The sequence below is a fragment of the Opisthocomus hoazin genome, chromosome 3, assembly GCF_030867145.1.
Source record: "Opisthocomus hoazin isolate bOpiHoa1 chromosome 3, bOpiHoa1.hap1, whole genome shotgun sequence".
NCBI lineage: Eukaryota > Metazoa > Chordata > Aves > Opisthocomiformes > Opisthocomidae > Opisthocomus > Opisthocomus hoazin.
Window position 1 is genome coordinate 71,197,890 of NC_134416.1, and position 26,176 is coordinate 71,224,065.

The following is a 26,176-nucleotide window of genomic DNA, read 5'->3' on the forward strand; positions in this document are numbered from 1 at the left end:
GTAAAAGATCTTACAGTATAAGATCAAATGGGAAAATACAGTGTTAGTTTTGCTGTGTGTCTGAATAGCTCAATGTATGCCAGAGTCACAGTTACTTGTATATGCCAGAGAGCAATAGGTTTCCCAAGCATTTGAGATTCCAGAGTTAAATTGGAAAATGTTTTAAGGGTTTTCCTTCTTGCTGTAAGCAGGTAGTCCTACTGTTCAAATGCAAAAGCAAGGGCGGTTCATGTTTTGATGTCAGGACAGGAAAGTTAATTGTATCATGTCTGGTATTATGTCATTGCCACTCTTTCAGTAATTATATCAGAATGTAGGAGGCTCTGGTAAGAAATCAGTACAGGTGTTTCTCAATTCTCTTGTCAAACCTGCGGATGGTGTTTCATGGAATCATAGCTGCACTCACATCTTCAGAATCTTCATTCGGTTCTCACTTGGAAAATGGGAAGCCTTACATGAAATACTGTGTTTAATGGGAAATGTTTTCATCCACCTTGATGGAGACTGGGCTGGCTGATGTACTTTTGTAGACCAAAGGGGCAGCTTTATGCTTAGAACAGCCCAAATTAATTTTTGTCACTACTCCTTAATATCCTCTTTGTTGTGACACAGAATAACAAAAGAAGAATTAAAATCACTGAGCAAATTATAAAAACTGCAGTTCATGCTGAGCTAATCAGCACCAAATTGTGACTCATTATTTGTATCTGAGAGTACGTTCTCTGAGATTAAGTAAATGTGTATTTTTGGTCTATGTACATAAAGTTGCATGTGCATGTGTCTCCCTTCTTTAGGGTGAGCATATCTGGATAGTTTTGGATGGACCTGTTGATGCAATATGGATTGAAAATCTAAACTCCGTTCTGGACGATAATAAGACCCTTACCTTGGCCAATGGAGATCGTATTCCGATGTCCCCCAGTTGCAAAATTATTTTTGAACCTCACAGCATTGACAATGCTTCCCCTGCAACAGTTTCTCGTAATGGGATGGTCTTCATGAGTTCTTCAGTGTTAGATTGGAAGCCCATTTTAAGAGCTTGGCTGCAAACGCTACCTGTTACATACTCTGATGTCCTCTGGAATTGCTTTAATACTGTATTTCAGGTACTTAATTCAACAACTGGAGAAAAAAAATATTGAATTAAGATATTGCATTTCTTATTCTTTATTTAATGAAGCATTTTTTCTTCCTCAGTGCTTTTTCAATTATTTACTTTTCTTTGTTTATGTAATAGAACAAGGATGAAGGATTAAAAAAAAAAAGAGAAAATTGTCTCTAACCTTAATGAATGAGTGCAACTATAACAGATGAATAATTTGAATGCTTTGTTTTGTCTGCATAGGTTAGTTGGCAATGAGTTGTTAAATCTGTGATTATTTTATAATATACGTTGGCAAAACAGAGATACTGTCTTTGACTGTAGTTGTTGCTGAAATTTTAATTCTTGTTAGAATACATAAAAGGAGTGGATAAATTCAGGAGGAAATTAAGCTAGATTCACTCTGGTGGAATCTTTTTTAATTTTGGCTGCAATAGGAATCCATTTGGCCCATTAGTTACTTGTAAAAATGTTCTATAATTCACATTAAGGGCAGTTCTGAGCTCTGTGGTTTTCTGAAGCTTAAAACAGGTGGACTCTTCTGATTTTATAATTTATGATTCTGTTCCAAAGATTTTTGAGATGGCATCTCTCTGATACGTTCTTTTACTAGATCATGTTCAATCAGTAGATCCAAAGGGAAAATTCTGAACATTTTTTTCCCCTTGATTTGGCCTTAGAATAGTGAATCATTAAAAAGATTTCATTAAGATTATGGATGGTTGCACTCAATTGTGGATCTAAAAGCATATTCTCAGTAGTATACTGTTTTCAGATACACTGAAATTCTTATTTTTCCTTTGGAATTTTTTTAAGAAATAGTTATTCCTTTGGAATCTTTCAGCACTGTTATCTTCTAATTTCTTAAACATTTGTGAAGCAAATGCGACTTCCTTGTATACCTTGCTTTCCCATTGGCTCTCCCCTGCCAGTTTTCTGGTGTAGCTGGTGTGAGATTTCACAGGGGTTTCACCTGTAATATATTTCATCATTGCTGGATTTTACAAATGCAGTTTTTTATGAACTTTGAGTGACATTTCAGAAAATTTATTTATAAATCATGATAAAAGCAATGATGAATATAGTTTTGGAATGCCTTGAATGTTAACAAATGTCTTCTTACAGATATGTTTCTTTTCAGTGCCCATTTACTTTAAAACCAATGTTTAACAAGCTATTCATTTCGTTTTACCACCAAAACATAATGAAATGACATAGTATTTACTGCAGCAGCAAGAGGAACAATTCTGATAATGAATTTTAAAATATGCTTTCAAAGTAATGTATATGTGGGTCAATTTACTGCTTCTTTGCCACAGTTCTATTTATATTTTATGGTACAACTTGCTCTGAAAACATAATAACAACATTTGAAATACTCAAGCCTGAAGCAATAGCAATAAAATCCAGAAAAGTATGTATTTTATTAGATTGAGGGAGGAAAATTCAGTGAAATATGAAGTTAGTCCTGTGCTGAAGGCTGCATTTGGAACTATCGAAATGTAAATGAAAGCTGTCACACTGTCAGTTTTCTTTCACTTTTAATTAGCTGTCTTTGCTTCTCAGATAATAGAGGTGATTTTACAGATGAAGGTAACACCACTTTTGTACTCAGGTGACTCTTTTTACAGTTACTATTTCCCCCCACATTAAAAAAAAATGGATAAATAAATTCTAAAAGAAAATTTGTGAAATAAGGTGCATCAACAGTGGCAGTCAAACCCCAAATACAGACCTTGGTGAATTTAATGCTGGTATTAAGAAAAGCATGGATATAAGCAGCTTAAAAATATCAGATTTTTAGAAGAAAATGAAGATTAAGCTGTAGATGGAAACATAGCAACTAAGGAGAATCAGTCTTTAATTATACCTATAGAAAGCTTGTAAAATCAATTTAAATTCAGCCAAAATCAGTGTAAAACAACTGCTATAGTAATTCCAATTTGCTTACAAGAAACACTCATTATTTATGCTAATAAAAATAGTATTAGTCTCTGAAAGTCTGCATATTGGATAAAAACCATATTAATGAAGGTAGTACAGCAAGTAGCAATAATGTAGAAGGAAACGCCAGAGAATAATGGTTGCAAATCGGTAGAAAGAATGTATTTATTCTTTTTATGTATATTACAAATTCCACTGTAATTCATTAGTTCTTATATAAAAGTCAGGAAGTAGTCCAAAAGACAAGAATAAATTTTAAAAAATGAAACAAAAAAACCCCAAAACAACCCTCAAAATATAACCTTATTTTGAATTGAGGTTTTCTTTGAGTCCTTTCTATTTCCACAGCGTTTTTTTAAGACCATGATTGAGGGGCTGGACTTTCACCCTCCCTTTCCCAGTTCTTTCTTCTCAGCAACATTTCCTGCTTAGGAGTAATTTCAAGTAAACTCCCATCCCTGTAGAAAGTATCTACTTTCTTAAATTTAGAATCTATGCTGCCAGTTCTTGTCTGTGAATGATGCTGCTACTTGTAAGCAACGGAATTGCTTAGCTGATGGAAGTAATTATCTGATACAGTTTCAAAGAACTGCAATAATTAGAATAATTACCTGAGTGGCGTTATTTAGTTTGTCTGCGAAGTGTAAGGCTCAAACTAGTGAGGTATGTTATGGGAGTAACATAGGTTTCAGCATGTCTATATATTGTTTAAATGAAAAAAAAATCTAGTAATTTTTAAATCACACTCACTTTCCTTTTTTTTAATAAAATCTGGTGTCCTGGATCCCTTATTGATCTTTTCTGGAGACTTCAGAGAAGTCCTAAAAGCAGTGGAGTAGTCAGATGTGACTTTTTCCTCCCTCCACATTAAATCTCACTCTATTCCTGTTTGAATAAAGGCTGCTGTTGCCTCTGCAGTTGAATATATAATCCAAAGAGTTACTTAGCTTTAGTATTTAAACGCTGATGTTCAAATTAATATGACAAATACTAATAACTTTGCGTTATTTAATTGTTCTTGTGGTGGTCTAAACCCTTGGATTACGCTGCGAACTTCTTGTTGCAAAGTGTTCTACAGTCCAGTGAGTTCCACAGTGACTGTACACTATGCGAAAGGGTCTTTTCTCATATGAGTTTGTACCATCTGACTTCATTTTGCAGTCTCCTTTTAAGGGATAGCAAATTCCTGATCCAAACTCTGTAAGATGTGAGTATTTGTCATGGCCCAAATAATTTTTCCAGACTCCCTGTCCAAACAAAATACCGTAATAAGTAGTCAATTCATGCTAATTGCTATCTTGATCTTGCATCCTTCTTTCTGCCATGTATTGTTTTAAAAATAGTAGTAATAAAGTATTAGTGTATATGTACCTGACTATTTTTTTTTTCCATAAACTCAAAGAACAAGAATTGCGCAAACCTCACTGGAATCATAAGTACTGTAAAACTCATTCTGGTGAAAACTGAGCTCTTGAAAGTACAGAGTACTTTCACTCATGGAATATCTTTATTCTGAGTGTCTCAAATCAATTATTAAACAATTTGCAGTTCCCTGTGAGACATCTAGTCTATTTTACAGATGAAGGAACTAAATCTCAGAGATATTTAGGTCCAAATTTTACAGGTCTTTAGATTAGCATTTCCCACACTGCTTTCTGTGCCTTACTTCAACCCATTGCTTGTGGAACCCACAACCCCTCGATTAGTCACTTGAGCACCCTATGTACTGCTGGGGGCAAAACAGGCATTTTAGAGGGTAAGCCACAAAAAGCGACACACAGATTTGGAAGCACTTTTGCTAGTCAACAAGAAGTGACATAGAAAGGGACATTTTCTAAGCCTCCCTCCCACTATGTGTGCACACATTCAGACTGTCTTCTTTCTCAGACCACTTAGCCATGAGCCCTATGCTAGAGTAAGATGCTTAAGTGAGTTTTTTCTCATAGTATGTGTCTTTGATGTGTGTGTTACCCAGTATTCAAGTGAGATGGAACTCAGGAGGATGGGTAAAAATCTTAATTAAGTCTCTGTGCCAATAAATATTCAGCACAGGGTAATTTTAGAGAAGTTCAGTGGCAAAAGAAGTAAACTGAAAATTGGAACAAACCTGGTGAGTATGTGAGTAAGCAGCTCACTGATTTTTCAAAAATATCTAGGTGACTGTTTACATTTTTGGGTGGTTGGTTTTATTCTCCTTCTCTGGAGATATTCAAGACCCGCCTGGACAAGGTCCTGTGCAGCCTACTGTAGGTGACCCTGCTTCGGCAGGGGGGTTGGGCTAGATGACCCACAGAGGTCCCTTGCAACCCCGACCATTCTGTGATTCTGTGAATGTCTTCATTGTCTTAACTTTCTCACTGACAGAACATGGGTGCCATGAATGGAAATCCTCCAGGATTACTATCTCCCATAGTGTCCCTGTTGTACTTTTACTTCCCAGAGTGAGTAGGCAGTGTTGACTTGCAAAGATTACAAAGGCAAATGGAATCCATGGGGAGGGAATTATTTTACAAATTGTTAAATGAAGGTGAAAGTAGGTTATAATTTACATCAGTCTGTAGTAAGGATGGTAACTGATATTTTAAAATAGTTCTACATTGCAAATCTCAGAGAGGACTTTACATCAATTTGAAATTTTGCTAAAGATGATGCAGAACACTTGGCAAAGGCAGGCATGGTAGCCGTCACTATGGTGTAACCTGAGGAAAGTCCAGGTTCTAATAAAATCAATCAAGATTACCTTTGGATCCTGCCAGGGTTCTACAGAAAACCGAGAGCGTTGATTTCAAGAGGGACAGGTACATTATGGTGCAGTCAGAACAGATCAGATTTATAGTGGTGAGGTTGTGCATTGTATACATACCATTACAACAACTCTAATGCTTTTATCTTCCCACTACAAAAATGGCACTGGCAGACTAAAATCTCCAGTGGAGAGCACAAAAGGTAGATCCCCCATGTAAATGAAAAACAGTTTTCAAATTTCTTTTCAGGAAATTACTGTATGGACCTCATATGAATAATTCTGCTGACTGTGGTACATCAATGTTGTTTTTCGAATATGCAACTGTTAGCAAAATTTCATGGTCTAAGTCTGAATATTTATAATCCCAGAAATGGGGGAAAATGTTGTTTGGAATAAAGTTTAGAATATATTTGAAATTAAGAAATTGGTCTCATCTAAGAATACCATTGAAACTGGAAAATAGGTCCTTTAAATGATGTTTTTCCTTTCCAGGATGTGATAGATTTTGTTTTCTCTGCTGTGACACCAAAAATGCCAATTTTAGAATGTATGCACATCAAACAAGCTATTGACCTCCTACAGGTAGGTATGACATTCAGTTTTGCTCTCTCTCATTCTGTTATTTGTGCTGGGACATTACTCTAGGAGGACAGTCTTTACATATTGCATTTACTTTGCAGGGTTTATTGTCTGACCAATGTGAGAAGCAGCTCAGCGAGGTCCATATTGCTCGCTTGTTTGTTTTTGCTGTAATGTGGTCAGCTGGAGCTCTTTTGGAACCAGATGACAGGCTGAAAATGGAGCTGTTCCTACGGAAGCACTCTGCAGTGAGAGAACTTCCAGCTGTGAATGGAGAAGAAACCATGTTTGAATTTGGTATCAATGCCTGTGGCCAGTGGGAACACTGGTCAAAGAAGGTTTGTATGCTGTGACATGCTAAGCTTTCTTGATGGGTATACAAGAAAGATGTATTTGGTAAGAGGCATATTATTTTATTATTTAAAACCCTGCATAATTTGATTAGGAAGATTAACCCTACCAAATGCTCAAGAACTTATTTTTTGAAAGATTTTTTTCTTTTCTCCATAAATATATTTGGCAGAAAATGGGAACATACATTTGAAATATATAGCTTTGGAAGGGAAAGAGAAGTGATCTTAGCTTTGTCTACTGTCTATCACCGTACCGTTTAGGAACTCCCAGCAAGGAACTCTTCATGTAACAGAGGATAGTGGAGCAAAAATATCCCGTTAGTCTAACACCCTTTTAGAAAGGCTTGGCAAGGTACTGACTGATTATAAATGGATGCTTGGCTTTCAGGAAGAAAAGTTTTGCTAATGTACATTTTCTAAAGTGCATTTGGTTTTATGTTCTGATGCAATGTGATTGTGTGGGCAGGTAGAAAGTGTCAAACTTTTTGCGTCTCTTTCTTATGCAGGTCCCTGAATACATTTACCCTAAAGATTCAGTACAAGAATATACTTCCATTTTAGTTCCAAATGTAGACAGTGTCCGAACAGACTTTCTAATGCACACTATCATGAGGCAAGGAAAAGCAGTTCTGCTAATTGGGGAACAGGGAACAGCAAAAACAGTTATGATAAAGGTAGGTGGAATGATGTGTAATATCTTTGTATGGTAACATTGCAATAACTGACATTGACACAAAAGTTAAATTGAAACGTAAGAGTAATTTGATTTTTCCTCAGATTACATACTAGCATTCTTACTGAAGCATTTTGCCAGTACTCACGTGGTCTATAAACAAAAAACCGTAAGTATCTATACTTCAGTATAAAGGGTTCTTTTAAACTTTGCTAACCATGGCCACAAGGTCATGTGATAAATGCTCTTTCATATGCTTTCTTTTCTTTTTGAGAAGTCAAACTGGAGATTTTGCAAAGAAAATATTGATCCTTGGAGGATTTTTTTATTTCCCTGTGCTTTGTCAGCGGTGCTGTGTGTAAACTGAGCTTTTGTGCACCCTTGTTGCACTGGCTTTCTTCACAAGACAAACTGAGGAGAAATAAAGAACTTCCTCCTTTACTCGGGGTAATTTTTCAGAGGGTAAATTTAGTATTTATTATCTGCTCTCTTAATTCCTTCACTGAAAATTACATATTGTTCTTTCTGTAGAAGTAAATAATAACAGTATTGCTATTAAATTAACAAATATGTACTTTCCATGTTGTAGAATGGTGCAGGTTAATCATGTGATACTTAAAAAAATTAATAACTTACTACAGAAGAGCCAATGATCAAAAGGCTGAACAAACCCAGATGTCATATCAAACCTGACATCCCTTATTTGAAAAAAATGCAAGTGTAGTGGTTTTCAGCATGATGCCTGTGATTTCCAGGGCAATCTGTAGACTCTTTCATCAATGAGAGGCAGCTAAATAAAACTGATCTACTGTTGGGACAGCTGAATTTGCCATGCAAGCATCTGTACCTCCAGTGGATGATTTGCAGAAGTCTAGAAGTTGAAAATAACTGAAAAACACTGGCCTAAACTGACCTTTGGCTTTCTTAAAATCTGGAGCCTTTTTGTGTCCCCCGGCTGTGTGCTTTCTGAGCCATGACATAAAGCAAGTTGTACCAATGCCAGCAGGCATTCATACTAATTTTTCAGCTTAGCTGTTGGTGCCAACATGCATGCCGGTGTAATGTCAACTTCTGTTCCTGGCACCAACTGGAGAACTATTTTAGCAGAGTGCAGAGGCAGGGTCTGGGTGGTGGTCCTGATATTCTGCATACTGGATTTTGGCCAGATAAGGGTCAACCTCCAGCTTTCAGCTGCCATTCCTGTCCCTAAAAATAAATGCAGCTGATTCTTGGGAGTTGCTTACCCTGTGCCTATTCTATAGAGCAGAGTATGTTCCTTACACAAGGAGCATAATGCCAGTAGATATTTGATCTCATTTAAGGTTAGGAGTGAAACTTAATGGCCTTCACAACTGTTCCCTTTCTGCTTTCACCTTTTGTAGAATTTTGCTTTACTACACCTCGTGGAAAAGAAATTTCCAGATATAAGGAGCTGGTTTCATGAAAAAATAAAAAGGTTTTAATATAGACTAATTCAGGTAGCAACCTGAATTAATCTGAAGTAGTCTTCAGCACTGAGTAAGGCATCAGTATACATCAAAATAAATAACTTAGAGTGTTATTTGAGACCTGTAATATTAATTCATGAATTGCAAAAAATCCAGAATATAATGTGAAACTGGTATCGTATAGTTGAAGATTCTTTGACAATTTAACTAACAAAAATAATCCCATTAAATAACCTCTTCTTTTTCAAAGATAGCTCTCATTTATGTACTGTGGAATATTGCTGCTACCATGTAAACATTCTGAAATTCCATAATGAATAAAACACAAATATGTTTTTTGAATGGTTGTGTATTCATAGTTGCAGTGGGTTGATCTTGGCCAGCCACAAGACCCCCACCCAGCTGCTGGTTCCCTGCCCCTCCTCAGCAGGACAGGGAGGTCCCTCACCAATTACTGTCATGGGCAAAACAGACTTGACTTGGAGAAAATTAATTTAATTTATTGCTAATTAAAAATAGAATAGGACAATACTAAAACCACCTTCCCCTCACCCCTCCCTTTGTCCCAGGCTCACCTTCACAGAATCACAGAACGGTAGGGGTTGGAAGGGACTTCTGTGGGTCATCTAGTCCAACCCTCCTACCGAAGCAGGGTCACCTACAGTAGGCTGTAGAGGAACTTGTCCAGGCGGGTCTTGAATATCTCCAGAGAAGGAGACTCCACAACCTCCCTGGGCAGCCTGTTCCAGTGCTCCGTCACCCTCAGAGGGAAGAAGTTCTTCCTCATGTTCAGACAGAACTTCCTGTGCCTCAGTTTGTGCCCATTGCGCCTTGTCCTGTCGCTGGGCACTACTGAAAAGAGTTTGGCCCCGTCCTCCCGACACCCACCCTTCAGATATTTGTAAGTATGTATTAGGTCCCCTCTCAGCCTTCTCTTCTTCAGGCTGAACAAGCCCAGCTCCCTCAGCCTCCCCTCGTAGGAGAGATGTTCCAGTCCCCTCACCATCCTTGTAGCCCTCCGCTGGACTCTCTCCAGTAGCTCTTCATCTTTCTTGAACTGGGGAGCCCAGAACTGGACAGAGTACTCCAGATGAGGCCTTCACTCCTTCATCGTCAACTCCTCTACCTCTTCGCCCCTAAGCAGTGCAGGGGTATTGGGAATGGGGTCTGAAGTCAGTCCATAACAGCTCCTTTCTGCTGCTCCTTCCTCCGCACACTGCTCCCTACTCCTGCATGGGGTCCCTTCCAGGGGATGTAGTCCTTCATGAATTGCTCCAGCGTGGATCCTTACAATGGCTGCAGTCCTCCATGAACTGCTCCAGCATGGGTCCTTTCCATGGGACACAGTCCTTCAGGAATGGACTGCTCCAGTGTGGGTCCCCCATGGACTATAGTTCCTGCAAGAAAACATTCTCCTGTGTAGACTCCTCTCCGCAGGTCTCAGTTCCTGCCAGGAGCTTGCTCTGACGTGGGCTCTTCACGTACTACAGCTTCCTTCAGAGCACATTCACCTACTGTGGCGTGGGGACCTCCAGGGACTGCAATGTGGATGTCTGCCCCAAAATGGTCCTCCAAGGTCTGCAGGGGTATAATCTGCTTCACCATGGCCTTCACATGGGCTACAGGGGCATGTCTCCTGGAGCAGCTTATCCGCCTCCTTCTGCTCTCACCTTGGTGTCTGCAGGGCTGTTTCACATGTTTTCTCACTTGTCTCTCTCAACTTCCAGGCAGCTTTTTGCCCTTTCCTACACAGGCTGAGTGGTTCTGGTGGGTCCATTGGAGCTGGCTGGAACCGACTGTGTCTGGCATGGGGAAGCCCCACCCTGTTCTTGCGAGGGGCTGCCCCAGAACCCCACTGTCAGCATGTGGGCACCTGAACCTGTTACATTAGTCTTGTACAATCTGTTGGAGCCCCAAGGAGAGGTCTGAGCAGTGACCTGCACCAACCCATCAGCTGTCAAGAGTAGTCATCAATTACAGGACTGCTGCATGTACATTGCATGCGTAGATTGTCATTTGTGCGATGTCTGAGAAAAACTTAGTTCTGAAGGGCACCTTTTCTTAAACTGAGTTAGCTGTATCAACATTGTATCAATAAAATTAACAGTTTAACACTATTTGTCAAAATATTTGAGGGGGCTTATCTGTATTTTCTATTGTCGCACAGAGTGTATCTCACTGGAGTTGTTCTTAGAGCACTAAATCAGCAATGATACAGGTTTATTTTTCTAAGGTATCAAAATGGGAACATTTCTAGTCAACCCTGTTATAAAGATAAGAATTTAAATTATATTAAACTTTGTCATCATTGCAGAAGAATTGAATCTATAAAAAGAAATAATGTCAGAAAACTGTAATTTTTGATACTATTTTTATGTCCCAGGACTCTTGCTAAACAAAATATTTCCCATGCTTTTTATATATGCCTTGGTGTGACTCCAGGGTTACATCTTTTTCTTTCTGCTTCTGTTATAAAACCTCACTAAATGTGTAAAGGGGAACTTTGTTGCTTTAGGGCATCAGCAGCAGCTGTGGGAATTGTATGCATTTGTAAACCCCAAGGATTCCTTTCTTCATTAAGAGAGGATAAATATCAGTAAATGCAATGTAGCTGGGTTTAATTTTACACTACCGTTCCTTTACACTGCTTTTGTTGTAAGATATCCTGCTGTAGTGTAAACATGGAAAAGGATTGCATTTTTCACTTGTTCCTTGAAAACTGCTGTAACAGATCATCACTAACAGCTTGAATTTAGAAAAACCCTAAAAATTGCTAATGCAAAGTTTATTAGCATCCTGAGTTGTCACATCTGCTTGTTGTTACACTTAGTGAAGTCTGTTAAAAGCTTATAAATTTTACTACTTAGAAACTTCATACGAAACATTAATTGAGAAGTTGGAGATGGTATATTTATCTCAAATAAACTGCTGTTTCACATTTTGAAGTTAATAGCAGGGCTGAGATTTTGTAGATGTCTGGTTTTTGCAGGGCTACTGAACATCTACATCTCCTTTTGGCTGAATTAATCTGGAGTTACTGGTGCACTTTACTTAAATTTGGTTTATCTTGCAGGATTACACAAAAAAGTATGATCCTGATGTTCACTTGACCAAATGCCTAAACTTTTCTTCTGCAACTCTGCCAAATATGTTCCAGAGGAGCATGGAAAGTTACATAGATAAAAGAATGGGCACCACATATGGTCCTCCGGCAGGGAAGAAAATGACTGTCTTTATTGATGACATCAACATGCCTGTGATTAATGAGTGGGGTGATCAGGTAAAAGGAAAATGTTAAAATTTGGGAATTGGTTGGTCTTACCATTGCTGCTGGTGGAAATGATGATCTGTGGGTTGCAAAAATAGGAAAGTTTAGGAAAAAGGTATTGTAATATGGACTAGACCAAGTATGTCTACTAAATGCCATTTCCCCAAGCCAGTTTTTGCCGAGAGTGATAAGCTGTCAGTCCAAAAAGATTAGAGTTAACATCAAGCCACTTGGTGCGATCATTGTAGCTCTTAAGCTGTTTGTTTTGGTTACAGACAGAGCTTGCAAAATTTCCAAATTAGCTGTACTAAGAACCAGTCTGGGAGAGGAAGCATACAAATCCAAGAAGCAGAGACTCTGTTCTTCTTCCATACACTCTGGACTTTAAAGTACAGATATTATTAGGTGAAATCTAACATCACAGTTGACATCCAAGACTAGCGAGATGTCTTGAGGTATTGATAAATGAATACTTGTAGACCCATACTCTGAAAATCTGACTTAAAAAAAAAAACTACTGCTAAGAAAAAGTAATTTTCATGCTCTCTGGATAGCTCCGTAATCCTGTTCTCTCACTGCCTCTATACAAGTGAATGTGTTACTATGTGCTAAACTAACTGTTCTTTGCCACTATCGACATGCCTGTGTCAATCTGAATATATAGTCTGGCCTGAAACTTTAAAGTGCTGAATTTTCTTAAACTGATATTATGGAAATCCATTTGAATGTCTGACCTCATGTCCACAACTACTTAGCATGTGAAGCTTACATCCAATCCGCTACATCAGAGCACTTTGTACCATGTTGCACGGCTTTATAAATTGCTGAAGTGTCCAGTAGAATACCTGAAATTAAGAAAGATAAGAGATAAGATTTCCTCTTTCCTTATTTTGAGTTGAGGATCCTGGAATACTTAATGCTCCATTTCTTTTTGTTTTGGCAATAACTAGATCACCAATGAGATTGTAAGACAGCTGATGGAACAGAAAGGTTTCTATAATTTGGAGAAGCCAGGAGAATTCATGAATGTGGTTGACGTCCAGTTTGTAGCTGCTATGATTCACCCTGGGGGAGGTCGGAATGACATCCCACAGCGCCTGAAACGCCAGTTCACCATCTACAACTGCACATTACCTTCCAATTCCTCTGTTGACAAAATATTTCAAACAATAGCTGAAGGCTACTTCTGTGAACAACGAGGTTTCCCTGCAGAAATATGTAAACTGGCTTCAGCATTAGTATCTACGACTCGAAAGATTTGGCAAACAACAAAAGCGAAGGTAAAATTATGTCTGTTAAGAAGCCTTTGAAATGTCTGTAGCATGACAAAGCAACAAGACCCAGGTCTTTTGTAGTCATGTGTGTTCATACTTCATGTTTTGAAGCTGTGACCTGTATGTGTAACTGCTGGCTGATGCCTTTGTTCTGAATTTGTTGCTATCAGCACCTAGTTAGCTGACTAAAAACATAGTCATCTGCAGTGCCTTCTATAGCTAGTATAAGAATTACATTATAGAAGTCATTAGACTTCTATAATGTATAGCAAGCATAGCTGATAGGAAGATTTAGAGGTCTTCTGGTTGAGAAAATGTCAAGGGTATGAGGAATCATAAATTAAAAATTAGATAGGAATCTTCTGTAAAGAGGTCTGGGATTGTGAGAAACTGAAGATCTGAATTAAAGGAAAGAAGTCAAATTTGGCAGAGAGGGAATCAGTTAAAAAGAAATGAAATATCATAGTCAGTAAATTCTAAATATTTACTTCTTCCATTTCAAACAGATTGTAAAACTTTTAACTGCAATTCCTAAGCAAATGTTGCTTTGAAATAGAAAATAAAATTTATGTGTAGAAAGAAATTTGAAAAGTTGAGAGTAACATTACAGCATAGAAATATGTGCCAAATTTGATCTTCTAATGATAAAAGTAGAGGAGAGTGGTGGAAAGATAGGGATAGGCAAGGATTTGATAAATGATATTTTCTAGTCCAAAAAAGATTTGTTAGAATTTCCCAAACAGCTCATCTGTAGACATAAACTTGGCTTACACAGAGAAATAGAGAGAGTTCTACTGAAACTATTGACCAGAATATTCCACAGAAATGGTGCTTATTATTGCTAATTAACTGCCTATAGAGAAAATGTGACTTTTGCGAAGTTGTGCATTTTTTCAAATCCTCTTTTCTCGTTTTTCTGCTCTCTTTTCTTTGCTCTTACTCATCTACTTTTCCTTTTCCTCATGAACTTTTCCTCACATGTTCTTGGAAAGGACAAAAAAGAGTGACAGAAAAGATCTGGAAGAAAAGGCAGGAGCAACGCTGGAGGTTAAGCAATGCTGACATTTTTACTGTGGCCTTTAATACCATCGTTAACTAACCTGTCTTGGCTACCCTTCAGTCCATGTTCCTGGGACTGGAAAGATTCAAAGAAACTTGAGTGAAATCTATGTGAAATTAAAGAGCTGGTCATTGCTGCTGTCATTTCTTCATTTTTACTGTTGTCTCTTAAATGCCAAGCATGTATTTCTGCTTTAATGCAATATGGATTTTAAGTTTGTGAGAATTTCCATATTCATTTAATACTAGCAAGAAAATGATTTTATTTAGTAGTTATATGAATATAGCTTATGACATTATTTTGTAGATGTTACCAACTCCAGCTAAATTTCATTACATCTTTAATTTACGAGACCTCAGTCGTATTTGGCAAGGAATACTTACAGTTACTTCTGAAGTCTGCCAGCGCATCAGTACTTTGGTGGGCTTGTTCCAGCATGAATGCAGACGTGTTATTGCAGACAGGTTCATCAGCCAAACAGATAAAGACTGGTTTGAAGAGATGATGAAAAAGGTAGGCAAACAGAGATCCAGTATTTGCCACAGAAAGAGGTCAATGAAATGTTTTGTTACTAAAGCAATCCTTCATGTATTCTTGTAGATTGCTTCTGCAGAACATGGTCAAAATCTATTTGAAGATAAATCCACAGAATTATACTTTGTGGATTTCTTGCGTGATGTCCCAGAAGCTACTGGAGATGAACCTGATGATGCAGAGTTGAAGGCTCCTAAAATTTACGAGCCTATCCCATCTTTGGATTATTTGGCTGAAAAATTACAGATGTTCATGCAACAGTACAATGAAACCATCAGAGGATCAAAGATGGATTTAGTATTTTTCAAGGTATTAGTGCCTATAATTATATTAATACTGAAAGTGCTGGGTCTTTTGCACTTACTGATACGTGAATCTTATGGGTTTCTATCAAGTTATATTGGAGATAACTCAGAATGGTTAGCCCGGTATCCAACAAGCCTTACAAATAAACTCTGTAAAGCCAAGCTGGTGTCTCCCGGCTGCCTTTGCTCTCACAAGTTATTCCATCTCTTTGCAGTTCCCCATCTTTTCTTTCTTCTGCCTTGCATAATGCAAAGCACAACTCATTTGTTTCTACAACGTACATTGTGAATGTCATGTTGCATCTCCGAAAGTTACCTCCTTCTCAAAGGTCTCTTCATGCATGATGCTTTTTTCAGCTTTAAAATGGGTGGTTTGGTAGATTTTTTTGGCATTTCAGATTAGTTCTTGCTCTAAGATAAATACAGCAGTAGAGTAAGAAATGTCTATAGAGTACTTGTATCTTAATTTTGGCAGCCTATTTAGACAGCCTTTAAATAGCTCAGCTAAAAGGTTGGCAGAGGGTGTTAATCCACATCCTTTCTACTTTTCCTTCTGTCCCGTAAGAAAAACACCCTCATCCCTGCCAAGCACAAACACTGCGTATGACATTGCTTCATATGAACTTTATTTAAAGACATTTCTCTTAGGCTAGCCCTGCTGCCTACTGAAGTCAGGGGGAAATCTCTTGTTGATGAGTACAGGACTGAGTCTTTGGCATAGGCTCCAGAGAAGTCAAGTCATCTAGCTGTTGAGAGGCAGTTGCTTGGTAATGAGCTTCTAGTTGAATAGACATTATATTATTTTTACGTCTTTTCATCCTTTTTTCTCTCAATGCACAGGATGCAATCATACATTTGATTAAAATATCACGGATTATTCGTACTCCACAAGGAAATGCATTGTTGGTGGGTGTGGGTGGATCTGGAAAACAGAGTCTGACCAGACTAGCATCATATATTGCTGGATATGAGACCTTTCAGATTACTTTAACAAGGTAACACGATGCAGTTTACACAGACGTTTGCTCCTTAATTTGCCATATAAATGAACATCTCACAATCAACTTAAAGAAATGCAAACCTGTGAAAGATTTTATCCCTCATTGTAAACTACATTTTTGCTGAAAAGCATCTGTGCAAATGCACAGTCTATAGACGACAGATCCTGGGTTTATGTTTTGCTGCCTTTATGCTATTGACAAGAATTCTGTCTTTCCTTCAGCATTTGAGTCTGCAATGCATCCTTGTGAAATCCCACTAAAATACCACTTTGCACTAGAGATAACATGAAATAACCTACTGGTTTATTCTGCATAGTGGGCAAATGCTGATGGCCAGGGGAAGTAGTAGCTTTTTCTATAGATGCTTATGTACCCAGACTATATTATGACAACTGCTATCAGTGACTTAATAGTACGTAGTGCTGGAATTCTGCAACCTAAACCATTCTATGATTCTATGATGATTCTATGAAATTAGTAATTTGTAGAAATGTGAAGTGACTGGGAGTAACTACTGCCTTCCATCTGTTTCTCTTTTGACATAGAGTTTACAGGGGTAACCACTGAGGGCCGGCAGTATGTATTTCACTCTGCAAATGACTCAACACACTGAGAAATCTTTCTTAGAGAGAGATATCAGGTCTTTGAACAGTGTTATGAAGTTTCTGATGAAAGGAGAGAGAAAGAGAGACATATCACTGCCTCTTCCTGTGTCCCAGAAACAGAGGGAAGGAAGAGTGGGAACAAAAAATGGAGGGAAATAAAGAAGTGTAGAGTCATAGAAGAGAGTCCCTAGCCTTGCAAGATTCAAAATACATTAATAAGGCAAATAAATATTTCAGTCACTTAAGAAATGTTCATTTGCTGAAGCTAACTGGAGGTGGGCTAAAAGCAGGTACCTGAATGTGTCTATTTACAAAGCAGGTAGTCATCTTTTGTAACTTGCCACAGGAGGCTGTGGAGGAAGACAGTATCAGCAGATTCGTAAACAGATACTGAGAGGACAAGATGGACATACCTTCTACTATTCCTAATACAATGGCTATGAGTATGGAAGGGGGAAGAAAGAAATGAGCAGTGAAGAGTGGATGCTGGATCATCTTTTTTCTCTAAGTAGCATTTCCCATTGCTGGTGTTAAGAGTATTGAGCTAGATGGCCTGCTATTCTGGTTGGATAGCAGTTAATTGGACTTAATGATCTTAAGAGTCTTTTCCAGCCTAAATGATTTTATGATTCTGTCATTCTATCATTGTGACTCAGTAGAGAAATTCTTATGTTCTTACCAGAATACCACTAATCACTGTAATAACTGTAGCTGACACATGCAAACTGAAGAGTTAGATTGTTTTACAAGTTCTGCAGTGCTTGCATTAGGGATACTGGGATATAGGGATATTAGGGAACAGTAATAAGATGGAGCTGGAAGAGAACTGGGAGATGTTCTGTATGGCATATTTAATTTCAAAATAGAGTATTGTTTTCAAATACTGAAGAATGGGACATGTTTTGCAAGTATTACTTCTTTGAAGAGACTCTTGGAAATAAGAAATTGGTTTCAAATAAAAGAGGTTCTTAACTTCAGCATTAATTGGTTAAGAACCTAAGGGACAATAACTGCCACTTTATTAACCTTGATTTACTTCATTTGATATTGCATAATCTAAAATCTGTAGTTGAATTTGCATGGACTTCATCTGAATCTTACTTGTATGCACCAGCTGTAAGAGGCATAATGAAAAAAACCAGTCATGGTCTCTATTTGCAGCAGAGTTAATCAGCCCAAGTGATAATGTTCAAACATAATTTCTAGTGCTTGATTTCAGTTAAACCAAATAACACAATAAAAATCAGTTTTGATTATTCTAGTCTCTTAACCTGCTCTCAGTATCTTCAAAAGAGAATCCAGCTGTGTTTATGTAATGGTTACAGGTATCAAAACCTACCTGACAACTTAATCAGCTGTACCAACCTTCAGTTCTATTAGAGAGTTTACATCTGCAGACTGTAGGGAGGCAAAGCAGCATACTTACCTTAGTCAAGTGTTGCTCTTACCATCTCTTTTCCCAGCATGTTATTCTGTTGATTTCACTTCCTTTCCCATGGTTTATGGTACTGATCATTCACTTTGGGAAAATGTTGAAGAAAAAAACCCTAAAAAAATGAAACTGGGAGATATGATATTAAGTTCTTATGTAGATCGTTTCTTGCCTTACGGAAGCTGACCCATATGATAGATATTTCCTAAAATTATCTGCAATTTTTGTTTTCTTTTTCTTTACTCCTTTTCTACCCCAGAACATATGCTGCCAATAACCTGTTGGATGATCTGAAAATCTTGTACCGCACTGCTGGGCAAAAAGGAAAGGGCATTGTCTTTATATTCACAGACAACGAAATCAGGGATGAATCGTTTCTTGAGTACATAAACAATGTTTTGGCTTCAGGTGAAGTCTCAAATCTTTTCGCAAGAGATGAAATAAGTGAAATCACACAAGACCTGATACCGGCAATGAAGAAGGAGTATCCAAGGCGTACTCCCACTAGTGAAAATCTTTATAATTATTTTCTTGCTCGAGTTCGTAATAACCTGCATGTTGTTCTTTGTTTTTCTCCTGTTGGGGAAAAATTCAGAACTCGTGCACTCAAATTTCCAGGTCTGATTTCAGGCTGTACCATGGACTGGTTCCAGCCCTGGCCTAAAGATGCTCTTGTAGCAGTTGCCCAGCATTTTTTAATTTCCTACCATATTGAGTGCACAGATGAAGTGAAACAGAGTGTTGTTAACACCATGGGAACATTTCAAGATATTGTGGCTGAAAAATGTGTTGAATACTTTGAACGATACAGGCGACGAACATTTGTGACTCCAAAATCTTACCTGTCCTTCATTGGAGGCTACAAAGCTATTTACAAAGAGAAGTTTGCCAGTGTTGGAAGTTTGTCTGAACGCATGAGAACAGGTACTGTAAGGTCTGTTTGATTTGTTTGTCTGTCTGTCTGTTCCTGAAAAGGCGAAAAGAATCTGAATAGAAGAATATAAAAGTATAGATTTAAATTGAGTGCGCACTTTTGTTTTGAAGCAGACTCATACGTTTTCAGCTGTGTTGTGTGTGATTACAAAATATGCAGAGGTTTTATTTCAGTGAACTTTGTGAATGTTGCAGATTACAGATGAGTTTTGAAAATAGCATTAGCAGTTAAAATACCTGAAACTCCTGCTTTGACATGTATGCATGCCAAGGAACTACTGAGATCCTAGTTTTCACATTGAAATGTGCTAGAAGTAAATCTGAGGGAAGGTGAGTAAATATTCAGATTCAGTCACTCTGAAGAATCTTTTAAAGAAACAGTTATATATCAAATGTAGAATTTCCAAAATGTTATGCTGCACAAGGTCATACACAGTAAACAAACAGTTTCTGAAACTGAATGCTGTTTGGAGGTGAATGTGAACTTAAACTGTTTCTTCTCCCACTGTTGCCATTTGCAGAGCTGAGCTATGTACACATATCTCCATAGGCAGAGGGTGACTGGCTGTCTGGAAGGACCATATGTGCTTTTTTGTTGAGGGTTAGAAAGATTTACATGATACTTTTACGTTTAGATGTATGCATTTATATATAAGAATTTTTATACTTATAGCTTTTCTAGGTGATTTTCTAATCATTTGATAACTATGGTGGAGCATTGCATTGTTCAAGAATCTTTAGTGTCTTTTATCCCGATCTCGTCTGGATGTTCATGTAATGTTGAATTTAGAAGCTCAGCCTAGCCTCCTTGTGTCTTCACTTGCATTGCTCAGGATGCGAGGTTCCTCCTCTTTGTTTTGTACAGAGAGTACAGTCTAGTACTTCTTATGGTCTCATGGATTTCTGAAATTGCACACAATTTTTCAGTGTGCCATTCATAATACTAAAGTTTTTCATTATCTGTGTTTAATATTTAGTGTCCCTCTCATATATAAGAATACAAACAAGTGATCAAGTGAGAGATTCTGAAGACTTTTACTCAGTTAAAAAAAAAACAAAAAAAAAACCCCAAAAAAACCCACCAAAACCAAAAAACCACAAACACTTTAAATAACAAATGGATATTACCTATTGCCCCTGCTTAATTTTGGTGTTCAACAAATAGGATCACTCACAGAGGTTCCTAAATATGAATCTGAGTGACTTATTTGCTTCACTGAGGTTTGTCTCTGAATAGGCCTTCCTATTGCTAAGATGGAATTTGTTCAACACAGGTCTTGCAAAACTGATGGAAGCTGAGGTTGCAGTAAATCAGCTCTCCAAAGAGTTGGTGATGAAAGAGAAAGATTTGGCTGTAGCTTCAAAAAAAGCTGATGAAGTTTTATTGGAAGTAACTATGAAAGCCCAAGCTGCTGAAAAGGTGAAAATGCAGGTGCAAAAGGTAAAAGACAAGGCTCAGGCCATTGTGGATGATATTGCCATTGATAAAGCAGCAGCAGAAGAGAAGCTTGAAGCTGCCAGACCTGCATTGGAAGAAGCCGAGGCCGCCCTACAGGTCAGAATCAAAGATATTCTTAACATGCATGTAGTTAATTGTTTTTTGTAATAATATGGCTTATGCTTCTGATTTAAAAAAAAATATATTGAAAGGACTAGCAATGACCTGTTAATCCTTGTTGAGAGAAAAAAGGAAAACTGAGGCAGTGGAGAGGTGAGATGGGCAATACCTCCTCTACTGTCAGGTAATAAAGTAGTCATTGAGTGGTACTACCTTTAAGGACTTTCTGCAGTACTGGTTCTGAGTGACTAGCAAAACTACAGCAATTGCATTACACACACAGTCCTCCCAAAAAACATCTTTCTCTACCGTCAAGTTATTGCTTAAACAAATGGATTATTCTCTTTTTTAATTTTTCAGACAATAAAACCTTCTGACATTGCAACTGTTCGCAAACTGGGTAAACCTCCTCACTTGATAATGCGAATTATGGATTGTGTGCTACTTTTATTCCAAAGAAAAATAGACTCAGTAACACCTGATCAAGAACGTCCATGTGTGAAGCCATCGTGGACTGAGGCTCTGAAGCTAATGAATAATTCAGGATTTCTTAGCATGCTGCTTACTTTCCAGAAGGTAAGAAGTTAATAGTGGCACTATTACTCCTATAACTATCTTTAGAGATCATTTGAAAGTGTCTTCTATCTTTGAAGGCTGTTTGAAACAGATGGTGCTTTTGTGTCCTAGTATTCCTCTCCATTTTCATGGTTCATTATTTCAGTAATCTTTCTCCTGAGCCACACAGTTTTGATGGCAGACACAAGTATCCCAAGCACTGGATCAGAGCTTGAGAAGCTTACTGTCATCTTTATTCAGACAGTTCCTGCTTCTTAGTAGGAATTTGCTGTAAAATGACTCACTGTTGATTATTCAAGTGGTTCACCATCTCCAGTGCTACCAGGCCTGTTTACGTATAAGGCACTCTAGAACTCCGTCCCCAGAATTGTTTAGTGGGGAGCTAAGAGGAAATACAGAAGAAAATTAGCATCCTGTCAGGAAAAATACTGGGATATTTGGGAACTTTTGGGGTTCTTTCACTAGAAAAGTAGTGAAATGCAGAAAGAACTGAGAACCTTTGTATCAACTGTAGGAAAAATAAAAACAAACACAGCTTTTTATTTCGGTCAGGACAGAAGCTTGTCCTATTTACAGCAAAATTCACTGGACTGTGAGAAAAGGGGAATCTCTCTGCAGGGAAGAGAAGAAAAATGTCACAGGTAGCTGGACCAGAAAAAGAGCTAGGCTGGAGTACGGAATGGCAGAATCATGGTGCAACTTTAAAATCCAGAAAACCAAGGCGGTCTTTGCAAAACCTGTGTTTGCTGCAATGTTACAGAACATACTCTTTCATTTGTACACAGATTTTTTTAATCTGCATTTTGCTGATGCCTTTTGTAAGCTACTGGAATGTTTCTGTTGTGCAGATGAGGCTGGAAACCATGATTCTCACTATCCCCAGGAGTCGTTTCTCCCAGTGAGCCATATTGACAAGGCACCAAGTGGAAACTTGCACTGCCTCTGTAGACAGTCTCTTCCTGGGGCTGTCAATCTGGTCACTTTTCCAAGTGCTATCTTCACTAAGCAGAAAGAGGAAATGAGTTTAAAGATAATGAGGACTAATTATGCACTCCTTACTCAAGCTTCTCTCTAATGAGGCTTCCAGTTTTGGGACTTATTAATAGTGTATGTGTTCCTGCTGGTAGTTTGTAACACATTTAACTTTACTCAGAGGAGTCAGAACAACCTCTGTGGGACTAAGTTCTTGCAGGAAGTGATACTGATGAATGTGGTGAAGAACACAAGACTACTCCTATCCCTGATGAGGTACTTCACATGCTGTCCTCCTGCTTGTTTCTTGTTTTGGAGATTGAGTATATATGAGAAGAAAGCTCATCGTGTCTGAAGTTCTGAGGAGACTACAATGCTTACTTGTTTGTGAGATTTTTGTTCTTTCCTGGTTTTTTAGGCAGGGAAGATTAGTGAATGAAATAGTTTCTTGGGTTTAAAATTCATTACTTAGAAGCAAAAGCAAGATGTTTTTCAAGGTTTTGAACATGAATTTACACCACTGCTGACTGATCTTTGCTTCACCTTTGCCAGCTTGCTAGCTCGTAATTTTGAGTAGTAGAATGAAAAAGTCCAAATGTTTGTCCAGCACTACTTTACATTTTAGTAAATGCCCATAGTGAAAACATCATCATGTCTAATCTTAGGAATATTATTATGAATGCCTTTGTTATTATAGTAGCTAGGGATCAGACAGGTACAAGACAGTCCCTTCTGCTATGCAGAAAAGCAGGAAAAGGGTATATTGCTTGACAGTATGAATGGAGGATGATTTTTAGATCCATTGAAAGAAAGGCATTAATACATATCAAAAAAAGGAAGATTGTTAATGCCTCTGTTGTTAAGTAACCAGTGCTACCCTGTATAAGCTCTTCTACTCTCTGCATTGCCTAAGGAGATGAATTCTTTTTTCTTCTGACACTTACATAAGTATAGATTAACCACCATCATCAAAGATCTGGCTTTTCATGTTCTCAACAGATTGTGAAGGGGGGAAAAAAGCTGAGATTAGAATATCAAGTGAACAGCTGAAAGAAATTGTTTTTATGGTTAAGGAAAAGGGTTAGCTTCAGTGAAGTGAAGTCACTGCCTTGCAGTTTCACCCTTCTCCTTACTAAAGCTGCGTGTTTGACTGCCTTAGCTCTGTTCATGCTGGTGCCTGTCTGATGTCATGGTGAGCTTGTTTAGGGAACTAGCCTAGAAGAAAACCAGTCACTAGTTTGCTGACTTAGATTTCTGTCATACTAGCTTCCAAACCAGCTCACTGAGCATTGGTGATGGTATTAACGATGGGGCAAGAACATCTGGTTGAGAGGAAGAGGAAAGAAGGCACAGTGCTGTAGCAGCAATAACTTAGATCAGCTTAAACTGTCATGGAGCTATGAGTACGGGTAATGTCTGTAAATCTTATGGGTCAAACAGGGATATCAAATGCAAACTGAAGTCCATCTGTTGCAATGGAAGTGGGGGCTATTTTCACCTGAGTTCACAAAAACCAATTAATCTTTTGTCCTTTGTAAGAGTGAAAGGCAACAGTGTTGTTCTATTAATTTCTTCTGTAAGAAGTGCTAGCAGCATGTTTTTAAAAAGAAAAAATGTTTCTGTGAAGCAGACTTTATTCTAAAATGCATTTAAAAATAATTTTTCATTTCTGTTGACTAGGACTCAATTACAGGAGAAACTGTGGAGCTTTTAGAGCCTTATTTGGATATGGAAGATTATAATCTTGAGACTGCTAAAAAAGTGTGTGGAAATGTAGCAGGTCTTTGCTCATGGACACAAGCAATGGCTTACTTCTATGGTATTAATAAAGAAGTTCTTCCTCTTAAGGTATTTCATATTACTCATTTTGTTTTCCTGAGGGATGACTATAGTTGAGTGGAAAAAATGTTGCATTGTTTTGTCTAAGAAAGATCAGGAGTTACAAGAGGTTCTTGTTCCTTCACATCCAGTTGTGAAGTGAAACACACAAGAGGTTAAATACGTCCTGGTAATTTCTTCCCCTTACACAGGTACCCTGTGGTACAGTTGTTACTTGTATGAACACAGTTTTCAGTGGGAGCCTTAGCACACTGGTTCTTTATAGAGCCTGGCTATCTGCAAATGGGAGACACCGATACTGTCTCTGCTCTCGGACTGGGTGCCAGGCACTATGGTTTTAAGAAAACTCCTGCTCAGTCCTACTGGCCTGGGAAGGAGCATCCTCACGGTGGTCTTGGTAGAATCTGGGAGAGGAGAGACCGTTCTTGGCACAGAAGTATTCTTTAATGAATTTAGCTGCAATTCACCTCTCTGATAAAACTTGTGTCAAAACAGTGTCAAACTGCTACATGTGAGTATACAGATAATAAAGTAAGTAGTCACCTGGCATACAATTCTGTTGTAACATTGAACTACAGTAGAAAGGGATCAGCTACCATTGTCTGCATTCCTACAGATAGCTTTATTGTCTTGGAAATGTTTCATTTATGAGCATATTGAAAAAAAAAGACTTTGAATATTTATATAGTGATTTATAATCATTGCTTCTACAGGGGATTTTATGGCTGTTTTCTGAAGAAATACATTCAATTGGTTGTGCTTCACTGTACTGATGTTCAGTCTTCTGAATCAGTATAAATCCTTCAGTCAGTATAAACCACTGTATCAATGACTCAAAACTCTTGGCATATTTTTTTAGTATATCTAGACAGATCTGATTCAAATTTGTTAAAAGCATGATATTTTTGATTCAAGTAACTCGTAAAGAAGACTAGATTTATGTGACAAGTAAGTAGCAATTCCCTTTTCAAATAATGGGATGTTCACTAATGAAAACAGAATTTGATATGTGGCTATTGAGAGCTATAAAAGAGAGCAAGACCTAGAGGAAATAGTGGCTTTATATGCAAATGCAACTCTGAAAGCTGCAAAAGTGCTCTTGCAGTTTTTATATGAATATATATGACTTAAGATTATGTATAAATTTAACTTTGTGTTCAAATAGTTACTTTCTTGTCACTGTAGCTGATAAAAAACTGAGCATGCATTTGTTGGCAAAGTGGTGCCTATTGTCAGGTATAGCAACAGTCACAAATAATTTAAAACTGAAGATGACAGAGAGGAAGTGTTTAAAGTATGCAGGAGATATTGCAGGAAGCACTGGAGTGGTGCTAAGAAAATAATTGAAAATAAATGTACAATTAAACTGCGTAAAGTACTAATACAGGCTAAATCATCCAGTGCTAAAAGCAGTTTTACTGAATGAATTAATCAAGCTGCTTTATCCTAACTGCTGTTCTAGGAGATAAACCCCCTTCAACACCTGCAAAATCCATCCAATATATTTTTAAATTGCGTCTTAACTGAGACTTAGTGCCTCATTTATCTTAAATGTGACAACTTTTGAAAACAAATTAATAGTGACTTATATTTTAGTACATAGAGTGTGCAAAAATTAACTCATTCCTAGAAATGGATACCTACATTCTTTAGGTATGTGGCCTGCAGCCTAAGGATCATTTGTTAGAATCAAACAACAGAAAGTATAACCAAATGTTGCCTGCAAATACAATGCTGTGTAGTTGCTTATCATGCAGTGGTCACCATGTGTGTGCTGCTTTCCTATAAACCTTCAGCACGACCGCGAGCTGTTCCTCTCTAGCTTGTTACCTAGTAAACAAGCCTGCTGGATTAACCTGATAATTCTGAAACACCATCTGCTATTTATCCATTAACTGAAGAATGTAACAGTAGAATGAAGCAGCCCTGGCTTTTGCTGTGATTCTGTTAGCCTCCAATTACGATACTGTGTAC

General features: G+C 37.8%; 1 protein-coding gene across 1 annotated transcript in view; it reads left to right on the forward strand.

Moving 5' to 3' along the window:
* LOC104335546 (dynein axonemal heavy chain 5) overlaps window positions 1–26,176 on the forward strand; it is a 176,738-nt gene that overhangs the window by 82,030 nt on the left and 68,532 nt on the right. Inside the window, exons 48-60 of the mRNA XM_075416652.1 lie at window positions 795–1,106; window positions 6,285–6,374; window positions 6,473–6,709; window positions 7,231–7,398; window positions 11,919–12,125; window positions 13,064–13,393; window positions 14,754–14,960; window positions 15,048–15,290; window positions 16,127–16,281; window positions 18,584–19,248; window positions 20,532–20,812; window positions 21,176–21,391; window positions 24,044–24,211. Coding sequence (XP_075272767.1) covers window positions 795–1,106; window positions 6,285–6,374; window positions 6,473–6,709; window positions 7,231–7,398; window positions 11,919–12,125; window positions 13,064–13,393; window positions 14,754–14,960; window positions 15,048–15,290; window positions 16,127–16,281; window positions 18,584–19,248; window positions 20,532–20,812; window positions 21,176–21,391; window positions 24,044–24,211 — 3,279 coding nt within the window. The remainder of the gene's footprint in view (window positions 1–794; window positions 1,107–6,284; window positions 6,375–6,472; window positions 6,710–7,230; window positions 7,399–11,918; window positions 12,126–13,063; window positions 13,394–14,753; window positions 14,961–15,047; window positions 15,291–16,126; window positions 16,282–18,583; window positions 19,249–20,531; window positions 20,813–21,175; window positions 21,392–24,043; window positions 24,212–26,176) is intronic.